At 39.9% G+C, this 14,213-nt stretch overlaps 1 protein-coding gene across 2 annotated transcripts in view; it reads right to left on the bottom strand.

Annotated features, from left to right (window-relative positions):
* The window catches only part of JAKMIP2 (janus kinase and microtubule interacting protein 2), a 171,755-nt gene that overhangs the window by 13,180 nt on the left and 144,362 nt on the right, over nucleotides 1-14,213 (bottom strand). For both annotated transcript variants that reach the window (XM_060296408.1, XM_060296407.1), the window contains 3 exons: nucleotides 11,782-11,985; nucleotides 6,536-6,601; nucleotides 2,893-2,963 (listed from right to left, as the gene is read on the bottom strand). In XM_060296408.1, the coding sequence (XP_060152391.1) occupies nucleotides 2,913-2,963; nucleotides 6,536-6,601; nucleotides 11,782-11,985 (321 nt within the window). In that variant the 3' untranslated portion in view covers nucleotides 2,893-2,912. The remainder of the gene's footprint in view (nucleotides 1-2,892; nucleotides 2,964-6,535; nucleotides 6,602-11,781; nucleotides 11,986-14,213) is intronic.

Genomic DNA, 14,213 nt, shown 5'->3' on the forward strand with positions numbered 1-14,213 from the left:
TTTCACAATATATGTAAGTCAAATCATTATGCTGTGTACCTTCAACTTATACAGTGTTGTATGTCAATAATATCACAAAAAAACTGGAAGGAAAAAAATGAATGTATGAGCAGATGGTATCTCCTGAAACTACGTGGGGTTCCCCTACTTAAGGTAAAAGTCCCACGATGACGCGTGAACGGAGTTATTTAGTCAGCAACCACTGAAAGCAGTAAGGAGTTAGGAGCCTTCAGCAGCTTCTAGTTCATCACTGACAAGAATGACTTAGGTAATTGCTACAAGGAAAGAAGCGTAAGTCATTTCATTTTAAGGAGGCTATCTTTATATACAATTTAAGTTAGTCTTAGGTTTAGAGCAGAATATAAATCTTTAATTTAATAGGAAAAATATTTTTGTGGTTATTTGCAGCATGCTCTTACTACCCGCCAATAAGAAAGCACTTTTCTTCCTTACTTCCTCCTACCTCTCTCTTGCCTGCTTTGGACATATAAGTAGCATTAATCACTTTCCAGTAACGTTTTATTCCCTTGTATTATTGAAATCCAGATTATTCTCGGAAAAGAAGAGATGAAAAGGTAACTACTCCTTTTGGTTTAGGTAGTAAACTACTCGGCAGTACTTAGAGGTTTTATTTTCAAACTTGTATATTTGCAAACTCAGTAAATGTGACAGCCAACTTTTTTTTTCTTTTTTATAATAGCTAAGAGTTGCTGATTACTGAACCATGTGCCAGTCAATGTGGCAAATCCTTTATATGTATAATCTTATTTAATTCTTTCAACATAATGCCATGCTGGAGTTAATATAATTATAACCATTTTATGGAATAGGAAACCTAATCTTGGTCTAAACCTACCATGACATAGCTAGTATATGGCAGGATTCAAACTTAACACTAGAGTTAACTTCAAAGCTGTACACTCTACTCAGCCTTTTTCCTCTACATATTTTTACTACCCAGATTCACTGCCACATTAATTTGCTATATTATTATTATTAATTATAATTGCATTTTTTCATTTGACCATTCCTAAGTGTCAACCACGCACGCCTCTGGAGGAAAAGCAAATCAAATTTTGTATATCCCTCGAGGAGTTACAAACAATTGGAAAAGGTATGGAGATGAGCACATTGCAATTTCAAAACCCAAGAGCTATGTAGTAGTACACAGATTGTAGACAGGACCCCTGTGATTGCTGATATATATGAATGTAAATAATGCTCAAAATGTGAGAGAAAGGCCCTCTTTCATCTGTGAGGCAGAATGGTGTTAAAAGTGGACTCTGGCGTGAGCCTGTCTGGGTACAAATCCTAGTCCTGCCCACTGTAGCTATATGGTCTTGGGAGAATCACATGCTGTAGTTTCTCCAACTTTTAAAAAAAGAAATAAAAGCAACACCTACTTTCTAGGGGGTTTTGTGAGGATTAATGTATCTATTGCTTAGAACAGCACCTAGCATGTAATTGTTAGTCATTATTGATATTAATGTTCAAGCCTACTCATTTCCTAGCTAGTATTTATGTATAAGTTTGATTTTTCTTCCCTACGCTACCATGTAGTACTTGTGTCTCAATGAACTTTATTTGCCTCATTGATTGATTGATTGATTGACTGTTATTTGGGGGATGGGAGGGCTGTTTGTTTTCTCATGCTCTGGCCATTTTGATCCTTTCCTAGAGAATCTCACCTATTTCTCTTTAGATATTCTCATTCAGTTTAAGAAACTAAGTCCTCTTCTTTATGTGCTGCAAGGTTACCACCCTTCTTGTCAGACAGAGGATAATTTTCAGTCTGAAAAGAAAATCTTTTGGAGGAAGGAATAAAGCCAGGGAGTTGGGTATATGAGGATACAACTTTCTGGGGATATCTGCTTCACTCTTTCCTTGTATCAGGTCATGTTAAAGTACTTTTGCTTTTCTGTTTCACATCCAGGTAACAGAGTTGATACCCACAGAGAGAGAAAGTGTCTCTCTTCCATTTTTCAACTTGTTATAGAAAATGTTAAGTAACGTGAGGTCCACGAAAGATCCCTGCATAATATAACTTAATAGGATAACCAAAGTGGACACACACCATGGTAAACAGATTTAGAATAGCAGCTAGCCCTTGTTTATTTTTAAATAATGGTGTTAAGGTTTGTGGTTTCTGTACCTGGGCAGACATCAGAATCACCTGGTATGCTTGTTAAAAATATAGATCAATCTTTACTCTCCACCTCTCTCACCCTCTGTCTCATCCCCACGTCTAGTAATCTGCTTCATTAAATCGGAGGTAAGGCTTTGGAATCTGTATTTTTAATAGCATTGGGAATCACTGTCTAAGATGATTTATACTTGTATTCATAAGAAATTGACTTGATAATATAATAATAGTGAGTCTTCATTTTTTTCTAAATTGACATTGAAAACTATCTTATTTTAAAACAAGATCCAATTTCCCTAAACAGTCTTTTTTCCTGAGTCCTGATGAAGAGGGACTGGGAGAAAGGGTTAAAAAAATCAGTCATTTTTAACTTGTTAGATTTACAGAAGCAGAATTTTCAACCTGGAAAGAGAGACTAAAAACATACTCATTTTTTTTTACTTTGCAGATACAGAAACGACTCTTTCAGTGTAATGAGGGGCTACAATGAGAATTCACAGATCCACAGACATGATGACTTCCCAAAGCAAGACAGTTAGCTAGAAAAAAGTTCTTGATTTCCATCATGCTTCATGGTCGCTTCATTTCTTTAATAATCACCCAAATGGACTGGATCTATTTCTCAGTTTATGGCATTTAAATACCCAGTGTATTTTTTTAAAAAAAACATGGGCATAGTAACTATATGCAGCATCCTTCTTATCAAATACCTCTTAGAAGCACATTTTGAGAATTAAATGGAATCTTACCTGTAAGAGGCACCTTGACATCAAGGCCATAGAATAAAGGCAAGAGAGAAGAACAAGAATAGAAACAGAAACTGCAGAAGAAAAAGAAGAAGATTATGTAAATCTGAATTTCTGTACTGCCATTCAGGTCGTACAAAACCTCAGCTTTTCCACTTTGCTCAAATCTGACCATTTCTCATATATACACCAAACACCTTTTATTTCAAAAAACCATACCTGTTATTTATCCACTGGTAAAGCAATGCAATGAATAACTGGTGTTCAACTAACATCGACTGATACATTTTAGAACTCTGAGAGGGTCTTAACAGGTCATCGGCCTAAGCTCCTAATTTTATAAGTAAGAAAAATAAGCACAGAGCAGTTAATCAATAGTCTAATTGCCTATAATCTGATGGTATAGTGAAGCCTAGAGGTTAGACCTTCCAAGTCCTACTCTATTACATGTTATTGTCTCTATTTTTAATGTGTGAGAGGGTAATTTAAAAAATTAAAAATGATCAAAGTGTACACAATCACTCAATGCTATCGTTATTTGATTAACGTGTTAGGTTTTAGGACTAAGGTATTAATCTGTAGGGTAAACATATGATCACTTATCCACAGTGGGGCACTCCTCAGAGGGAAATGGAATTGTATTAGTAATTACGTCAGGGCAACAGGTATAACCTGGGTCTGTCCTGGTTGAGTGAGGATATGTGGTCCTCCTACTGGTATGAACTATGTTTATTCATCAGAGGTAACTACACACAGTGAATGGACGCTGCCGTTCCAGGCTGTCATGCTTCTGAGATAGATTTCTCCTTATTTGACTCATAGAAGTTAAATGGAGTCCGATATTTCTCTCTTCACCAAGAACCTTCACCGGAGAAGCAGATACTTGGATGGAAAACATGCTTGTGTAGCACTGGTAGAAAACCAACTGTATACTAATTATAAAATGTCATAGGTCAGATCAGTTTTTTCGAATACTGATTTCCTCGGTGATTTACAGAGTCATGAAGTCTTTTGCCTTGTTATCACACTTCAGGAGCCTTCTGTTGGTCATGACATTTTTGAATAGGGTCCTGTATGGCAGTCTCATATTGGGCATATTATTTGCATATTTCCTTTAATGCCATACTTATAAGGCTCTCGCTTCCCTGTGGCAAAATTGCATGAACAAGTTATAGACATGGTGTGAAGAGCCATGTATTAGTGACTGGTCTAGTACTATGAAAAGCAGAAACTCTGTCCTTTTTTTTTTCCCATTCCTTGAAGATGGATAGTAATAGGATGGCACATGGAACAGGAGTGGATGGAGGAGAGGAATGGAAGGCTTCCACTATTCCCATGAGAAGGTCAGGTGTCAGAGCTACCTCTCTGGGCATGAGGGGACGCCCATCACTTGATTTACAATGAGAGTCTAAATTCCATGCTATGTGGTAGGCAGGCTGTGGCACTTAGGGTCGGATACCTGACCTCTGGTCTTGATTTGCCATAGACTGGTTATATGATTTGGGGAAAGTTGTTTAATGTCTCTGAGCCTTTGTTTTATTATCTGTATAAAAGGGGAACATAATATCTGTGGTACGTTTCTCAGGATAATTATAATTAATTATTATTTATTATAACAATAATTATAATGGATGATGCTAATTCATCATCAAATGAGATGATGAATGTGGAAGTGCCTTGGATGGTGAAGAGCGGCACGTGGGAAGCAATTTTGCTATGTTTGTTTTTACCACCTGATTTATACTCACTGGAATTAGGAACAAAGAAGGAATACTATATGTACCCTGAGAAGGTGTTCAAGTACTCCAGGGGAAAGAATGAAGACTATCCCTGACATAAGTGATCTTTAGCCTTTTCACTATGCTTGTGGATGAGTAGAATTGAGGTCAAGTGAATAGAAGGTACTTTATAAACCTCATCTGTCATTCTAACCTCTAATCAAAAACCAACTGGATTGTTTTTGAAGTGGCTTAGTTTAGTACTACATATGGAATATGCTGCTTTGATAGCTAAATAATCGTCATTTTCTGTTAAGTACATTAACCTATTATCATAAATATTTAGGAAGTTCAGGCCTGTAAAATGAAAAGTTCACATTTAATTTGGCTAGGGTGGTGACCTGACTAGATGTTAGAAAATTCCTTTATTTGTTTGTTTTTCCTCAGTTAAGTGGGGACTGAACTGAACAAAGTTTCTGGGGAAGAGCTGGCAGCTTCCTCCTTGAGCTACCCCAGGACTGTTTACAAATTAGCAGAGAGACTGACTAGGACCAAGGGTAGCCATTTAAATACGTGGAAAATGGAAGATAGCAGGTGTGTCCTTTGACAGCCAGGGAAACTGTGGACAACCCCTGCTTTCTATGGGTCTTTCTGCCAAACACTGGGAAATTAGATGCAGCTTTTCATTTACTACACTCTTACCCTGAAGAACTAAATAGCACAGTTTGGAAAAGAGGAAAATTCAAATTTAAAATTTTGTATAAGATATGTAACTTTACATTTGGAAATTTTAAAAAATATACTTTAATTTGACTTATACTTTTTTAGTATTTCCTAATTTTCATGTAAGTGACCTCATTTTTTTCCTCATGGAACCCATGAGAGGAGGTGAGGGTGAGTGTTACCATCCCTATTGAATAGATATGGCTTAGACACAGTGGGTAAAGTCACTTACCCAAGCTCAAATAAGTACATGAAGACCCAGACTACATAAGAATCTAGGTGGCTGATTGTTTGGCTACTGGACCCTAGCAGTGGCCTTTGAGCGCACATAAGGGCAACGATAAAAGCCATTTGGAATGAACCAAATTCTAATCACTATCTCAGAAATGGCAGGTGGTTTGCTATTTGCTTCTTGGGTGCCCATGAGATACTGCAAAACAACCATGCTTTTTCGCAACACAGGGATTCAGGCTGCTACTTCCAGTCAATGAGACTGGAACTCCATAGAACACCTCTTGCCATCCCTGCTGTGTTCCTTGGCCGGGTGCCCCTGGCATCGCAGGCAGGATAATTCTTTGTTATGCAAGACTGTTGAACTCACTGTAGCTAAGGAGCATCCCTGCGCTAGCCCTCTCCCTTCTCCCAGAACACACACAATTCCAAATGCCCTCTTTACCTCACCCCCACCCCTGCCAAAAGTGTTGGCTGACTTGGAAGAAGCAGTTCCTCTCTCAGACCACTGGGGAAGTGACATGAGGGCATAGTTTTCATGTGTCAATCTAAATTTCTGAATGTATTATTGAGGTGAAATTGCAGCACAAGGAGGAAGGGCTTTTTATGAATAATGGGAAAGACTTCTTTAAAAAGGGACTAAAAAGATTTTAAAAAGGAAGAGGAACGTAGAGTAACAAAACTCAGAAGAAACTTTTGGCAAAGAAGTGAAGATGGGAAAGGGAAAACTGAGGAAAGAAAACACTGATAGAAAAGGACAGGAATCAACACAAAAGGCAAAAATGTAACTGAAGGCAGAAGCTTTGCTAGAATCCTGGTGCCTGACTACAGGCAGAGTTTACCTTTGCTGTAACTATACCTGCCTACACAAGATACACAATAGCTGAGAAGAAAGAAAACACGGTGAGTGAAAACAATATTATTGTCTGATCTAAAAAATAAAGATTGAAATACATATTGAACTTCACATGTACCTTTTCTTCTAAGTCCTTTATCTGTCTTTTCTGGATGTCTGTTTTATCTTCTAAGTCACGAATTCTCTGAAAAAGAAAGGGATGGGAAAAAGAAGCTTTTCAGTCTGTTAAGTTAAACAAGAAGATCATTCACCAACCTAAAACACAGAACTTTCTATAAAAACATAATATCTGGAAATGTCACATATACGTTTTTCTATACCCAGTGGGTTATTGCATTTTTCAAAAATTACCCGTACTCACAGTGAAAATCATTTTCACTGATTATATTTTAAAAATATTTGCCATCCCTTTCTCTTCTGGGTCAATCTATCCCTGAAGACCCCTTCCCTGTGAGAGAGGCATGATTCTCACCCCACTGTCCTTGGGCTTGGTCAGGAGACCTGTTTTGGCCAGTGGAACATGAGTGGGAGTGAGATGTGGGAAAGCCACATCCTTGTAGAGACAGCTGTATGTCCCAGAACTAGAGAGCAAGAAACAAATTTTGTTGTAAACCATTTGATTAAGGTTTTTGGTTGTTCATTACCTCATTAAAAAATGGCTAAAACTGGCTCACACAAATGCAACTATCCCATCGGTTTCTGTTCTACCTTTTTTTTTTTTCCAACCTTATTTCAAATCTGTTTCAGGGTGGAATTTCCTCACGAAACAGGACTGACCAATTTTCACAAAACAAGGTAGCGAATCCACTTCAAAAAAATTCAAAAGAAGGAACTGATAAACTAGGGGAAAAAAAACCCCAAACATAACAAGAATAACACAAGTAATCCTGAAGACAAAAAAGTTCCAGAACTGTCTTTGAAATTACCTGTAAACTATAACAAAATTCCAGTAATTTAAATAGCACAGATTTGAAATTGACATTACATAGACTAATTTATAAGTGAAAAGAGTCTTCAAATTTCCTTCTGGCAATCTAAAGACCTTGTATGTTCATGGTCCAGGGTTACACAGGGCAAGCTTGTAATTTAATGCCTCTTTTGGGAATAATTAGAAAATGGAGAACTGGAGTTTAAGAAGAAAACAGTGGAAGCTAAACAACGTGATAATATAGAAGGAGAGGTTTTACAATGCAATGTGGGGAGACAAAAGGGAAGCTAGAACAAAGAACAGTTGAACTTGGAAATCATATCTTCCTCTCTCTAAAGTGGTTCTCAACTGGGGGTGAGTTTGCACCCCAGATGACATCTGGCAATGTCTGGACATTTAAAAAAGTTAGTTAATTTATTTTAAAGTGTAATATTCAGTGGTTTTAGTATATTCACAAAGTTGTGCAACCATCACCACTATCTAATTTCTGGACAGTTTTGAATCACATGTGATCACTGGTCACAACTGGGGGAAGGGGTGCAACTAGCACCTAAGGGGTAGAGGCCAAAGATGCTGCTAAACATCCTGCAGTACACAGATCAGTCTCCAACCCCCACCCCCCCCATAAAGAATCATCAGGCCCAAAATGTCAGTAATGCAGAGACTGGGAAATCCACAGATCAGTCTCCACCCCCCCATAAAGAATCATCAGGCCCAAAATGTCAGTAGTGCAGAGACTGGGAAACCCTGCTTTAAAGGAAAGAGGGTGAGGTCTGTGCAGGAGAGGAGGGTGTGTTTTGTCAGAAGGACCATGAAATTATGTGACAATGAATGCTGATGTGTGTGACAGTGAATGATAAATGTGTGTGATGTGTGTGCTTGTATTTCCATAGTGCGGCTTATGCTCCAAAGCTACACAGTGAAAGGATAAATTTGCTAGCTGTTTGTACCTTGAGTGTGCAAGAACTTCCTTCTTATGTCTGCTGGATGTAGAGGCAAGCACTACAAAATCATGAGATTACTACGGCATCTATGCAGCCACCAAGCCTGTGCTTGTTGGGCACCTTCTCACATGTTCAGGACTGTGCTGGATGTGATGGAGAATACAGGCAAGGCATCAATTAGTTCCTGATCTCAAAGAACTATCACATCCAGATGGGGAGAAAAAATGTAAAACACAGGGACAAACAGATTAAGCAGAAAAAGTAAACAATGGCGAAGCTATGCACAACCTCATCGCCAACCTCTAATACCCAGTACAGTGTTTAGCACAAAGAAGCTGCGTATACATATTTATTCAATGAGTTAGGTAAGCTCCACTGTGTGCTGCGGGCTTTATGTCTTTTTCCGTCCCATCTGCTTGCCAGCCTGCCATCCAGTCTCACAGTAAACTCTATGGAGTCCAAAATAGATCCCTTTTCTACGACTTTTGGTCTCTACTGCTACTAAGTACACCAAGTCCCCCATCATGACTGTGTGAGAGGTTACTGCCGGCTCTTCCTGCTTCTAATCTTGTGCATCCTACATCCACCTATAGCAGCCAGTGTGAACTCTTAGAGTGTGAAATGATCACGGCAGTCCTTGAGTTTTAAGGGGGCGAGGAAGAGGGAGAGGGACAGTTAGCCAAGTTGCTCTCAGAATAAAACGCAAACTCCTTCAAGGCCCAGCATGACCTTGGCCTGTCTCACCTCTCCAGATTCATCTCATAACCACCTTCCCTTGGCTCCATGTGCCCCTGCCATACTGGCCTTCTCTCTGCTCCTTAAATATTCCAAACATTCCCATGATAGAGACTTAGCCCCTGCTGACCCTAACTTCTGGGACACCTCGCCAAAATCTTTGCGTGGCTGATTTCTTGGGATTTCGACATTTTCAGAGAGGCCTGCTCTGATCAGCCAGTCTAGAGTGGCTAATCCTACTCCCAAACTCACTCTCATTCTCTCCCTCTCCCTCCCTCCCTCCCTCTCTCTCTCTCTCTGACACACACATGCACACATCTTCAGAGCACTTATTGCCACTCTCTGAAATTGCCCTGGCTATTGCTCATTTGCGCTGTTGCTTTTCCCCTCTTCATCGGTAGGATACATGAGAACAATGACCTTTATGTCTTTCTCCACCATCACATTCCCAGCACCCAGCACAAGCAGGCCCTCAATAAATGGTTCTGAATGAGTGTATGAAAAGGGTATGGAATGTCGATTTTTTCAGTAGTATGTAGTTCATTGTGTTCATCAGGGAGAGCATTCTGAAGAGCTGGATCTAAACTGAAAAATGAGAAGATTTGGATAAGTGCAGCAGACTCTGAAAGACATTTTGGGGTGAGCAATCAGGAAAACAAAGGCTTGGAGGTGGGAAATCATGGCCTAAGGGGTACGGGAAGAGTTCTGCATGAACAGAGAGAAAGGTAAGCTATGAAGATTGTCTCAAATCTGGGTTTTAGGGGAGGAGTAGCCAGCTACTGAAGGACCTGGAGATAGCACGACTAGACTCAACCGGAAATTGGGGTCATGGAGGCTTTTGAGGAAGAATATGACATCAGAAAAGGGGAGAAGGACAGGGGAGACCCCAGGGTTTTCAGCTTGAGTGCTTTGACATATGGTAGCTCTACTAACCAAGACAGGCAGATGGGGAGAGAAGGGAGAAATAAGGATAAGAATGTGTGTTTAGGTATGTTTCATTTGAGTTCACTCTAAAACATTCAAACAGAAATGTCTAATGAGTGGTTAGTGATATGCTCTAGAATTTAGACTGCATTATAAACTTATATATGACAAATCCTGGCCAATGCTTTCTGGAATAATTCTCTCAAATCAAAGCTACTGATTGAAAGGAAAGTAAGAAATAACTGGAAAGGCATATTCTAATGAATATCTGGTTGGGAGACAGAAAATGTCAATGAAACTCTCTGAGGCTTAGAAATACAATGTACTTAACAGTTCAGACTGGGTAACTTAAAACAAAACAAACAGGACCATCTCTTTTGGGAGTGAAGTACCTTAGCTGACTGAAGAGACACAAAAGCATTGACAAGGCTTTAATCATAAAAAAATTTAGATAACTATTTGTCCATCTTAAAAATAAACACTTCTGCGGTTCTATGACACACCTCCTTCTTTGCTGAAATTAATTAAATGCTATTGCAGCCTGAGAAATTTATGCAGAGGACATGTTCATTCCCTTATAGAAGGGAAGAATGCCTGCATTAATGCAATGATACCGCACAGTCTATTATTGAAAGCTTTAAAACTCTCTTCAGAGTCAAAATCCAAACCTTTATGATGGAATCTCAAGAACCAGTGAAACAAACATGCATGTGTTTATCATCTCTGGGACAAAATGGCTTCAGAGTTCCCTGTTAACTTGGGTAATTTGTTAGCCTGTAAAGATCCACAAAAAATCACCCCTGTTCCTTTTCTACTCACCTTGATCTCTAATGACCACGTGATTCTTACCTCTCGTAGAGCCCATCTGGATTTCGTACCAGTTGCTCATTTCAGCTTATGAGTACCGAATACCCTAGCTTGGAACTTTCAATTCTGGAATTATTTCAGAATCTGCTTTTTGACCAGGACCCTAGTCTTTGCCTGTCAATCTGTGACATGAACAAATAGTTGGAATTAAGAATTTTGGCTATAAGTTAATATTGGGTGTTTATTTTGAGCCTTGCCAGTCTAGATAAATCATATAAATTATAGATGATTCAAGCTGTAGAAGACAGCACAGTGCCATGTTTATGTGCACTGGCCTTGGAGTCAGGCCGATCTGGGGTGTAATTCTGGCTCTGTTGCTTACTATCTGTCATCTTGGGCCAATCACCTAAGCACTCTTTTCTTCAGTATCATGATCTCTTAAGCTGGGATAATGAGAATACTTACAGTAGTGGGCTATTGCCAAGATTAAATGAAACAATAGAAGTAGAGCCCTTAGTTTAGCTCCTGACCTATAGCACAGGCCAGTAAGTAAGAGGCAGCTTCCATGCCTTGTTGCTGTTGCTGTTTATTCTGGGAATAAAGAGAAAGGTCCTTGTTCCCTTTTACCCTCTTCGGATTATTTGATCAGGCTAGGTTATGGACTGGGATGAGTAACAGCGGGGAAGCATTATCTGTGTCCTGGACTGAGTCCCAGAGAGTCCCTTCCCAGCATAAGGGACATAATCAGGCTCCATGAGATTCAAGGGGTGTTTCATGACAAAGTAGTCGCAAAAACAGTAGCATGACACAGTGCTTCTGAAGTGCCAATTCTCTTCAGATTAATTCATTATAAAACCATGGTCCTGTTTCTGAGTGTAGGTGGAAAACAACAGTTACTTATTTTACTCTTTGAAAATAGCTTCTAGCTCCCAGGCTTCTCCATACTTATACTCAACACTATGTACTGAGCACTTGGTCCCATTTTCTTAGTACCACCCAACACAGATGTAGTGACTACATCCTCACCTGATGGGCTTGCTGTAAGAGCTCCATTCTCTCCTGTAGAATCTGACAGTCGTACTCTCTGCTCTTCCTCAGCATCTGCCGCCGTAACTTTTCCACTGCTGTCCTCAGCTCCTCTTGCTGTTTTTCGGTTAATAATTCACCAAACTTGATAACAGTTTCTTGCTGCAGAGCATTGTACAAAGTCGCTTCTAGTTCCTGGATTCTCTGGCAAATAGAATTAGAAAACCTTGGAATTTAGCATCTTACGTGTGGTGTGTGAATGTACACATGTGTGTACATGTGGAGGGATGTATTATTTTAGTCTCACAGGATCCTAGCAACAAAATAAATTTCAAAGCTTATCCAGCTTAGGGACTATCCTGATGGTGCAGTGGTTAAGAATCTGTCTGTCAGTGCAGGGGACAAGGGTTTGATCCCTGGTCTGGGAAGATCCCACGTGCCGAAGAGCAACTAAGCCCGTGCGCCACAGCTACTGAGCCTGAGCTCTGGAGCCTGTGCACCACAACTACTGACCCTGTGCACCACAACTACTGAAGCCCGCACTCCCAGAGCCTGTGCTCCGCAACAAGAGAAGCCACTGCCATGAGAAGCCCACACACTGGGACTTCCCTGGTGGCGCAGTGGTTAAGAATCTGCCTGCCAGTGCAGGGGACACGGGTTCGAGCCCTGGTCCGGGAAGGTCCCACATGCCACAGAGCAACTAAGCCCATGCGCCACATCTACTGAGCCTGTGCTCTAGAGCCCACGAGCCACAACTACTGAGCCCGTGTGCCACAACTACTGAAGCCTGCTTGCTTAGAGCCTGTGCTCCACAACAAGAGAAGCCACCGCAATGAGAAGCCCGCGCACCGCAACGAAGAATAGCCCCCGCTCGCCACAACTAGAGAAAGCCCGCACGCAGCAATGTAGACCCAACACAGCCAAAAATAAGTAAATAAAATAAATTTATATATAAAAAAAGAAGCCTGCGCACCGCAACGAAGAGTAGCCCCCCACTCGCCACAACTAGAGAAAGCCCGCGTGCAGCAATGAAGACCCAACTCAGCCAAAAATAAATAATTTAAAAAAAAAAAAAGCTTCTCCACCTTAAATATCCTTTTGATGATCCCCTTTATAAGATGCCATAAGGATCATCTAGCCAATACGTGAACTACTCCGATGATGGAGAGTTTGTTCTTTTTCTTGTGATCCTGTCCATGTCACATACTTTTCATTTTTAGCAAGTCCTTACTTTGTTATAATAACTGTATATCCTTCTATTCTCAAATGTAGCTGAAAATAAGTTTGTTCTCTCTTTCATTTGACAGATATTTAAAGACATCTATCGTGGTGGCCATATTTTTATAAATAAGCATTGAAAAGTGGTCCAAGTTGGAGTAAAATACTTGAAATTGGAGGTATTTCACACACACAATGCCACCTCTCTTCCACATGACACACCTCTGAAGATGGCTTTATAGTCTCCATTTTTTTCTTATAAAAATAACAATTGAGAAATATAGCCTAGAGTCTTTGGAGTTGGTCTGTTTTTTAATACTCTGAGATTTATAGTTGCTCTAGCTATAAAATGCTTCCTTGAGGTTTTTCTTTTTTAGATGAAGAGTCTACTGCTTCTTATACCCCAGTTTTCTTTTCTTTCACATGCTTCAGATACAGTTTCCAAAATCTATCATCTTATCCCCTGTGACTCTGACATAGGCGAAAGGACACGCCCTGGTGAGGGATGTTCTCCAGGCTCCTGTCCTGGACTAAGCAGGTCTCATCTCTTAAAAGTTAAATATATTAATAATTATCTGAATGAGTCTTCAGTCCTGGAACACACACACATGCAGTTTAATCTTACCGTGTGTAGGTAGAGAAGGCAAGGCTAAAAGGATAGGAAGGGAGGGAAAAATTACCTCCTTCTTTATTCTCTAATCAGCGGCCAATACTCATCCTCTCCTTTCCCCATCATCAGTGCTCAGAATCTCTTATTCATCTTGGGTGGGGAGTACTAATTCATCTTTGATATAAGCAGGGGCTAAGTGCTTCACTCTTTTCCCAAAAGTGACTCAGGCTGCTTCCAGGAAAGCATTATAAAAACCTCTACTAGCAACTCCTCAAAATGTTCCTCTTTTTCTCTTGAGTCATTACAGTGTATTACGGTGGGGGGCAGGGTGGTGTCCACACGGAGAGAAGAAGTGCAAGCTGTAGTCCAATATTAGGAATGATGCTTTATGAATTTGGTTCGGGGGGTGGATCAAATGTGCTCCTCCTTCAGCACAATCTTCTGGAGGAGAGAAAAAGGCACAGCCCATTTCCCCATATATATATATTTTTTAATTTTTAAATTTTATTTATTTTTTTATACAGCAGGTTCTTATTAGTTATCCATTTTATACATACCCATATATTCTTACTGTGGCTGGATGACGGTAGTTAAGGCCACAATG

The sequence above is a fragment of the Globicephala melas genome, chromosome 3 (assembly GCF_963455315.2).
Source record: "Globicephala melas chromosome 3, mGloMel1.2, whole genome shotgun sequence".
In the NCBI taxonomy this organism is placed as follows: Eukaryota; Metazoa; Chordata; class Mammalia; order Artiodactyla; family Delphinidae; genus Globicephala; species Globicephala melas.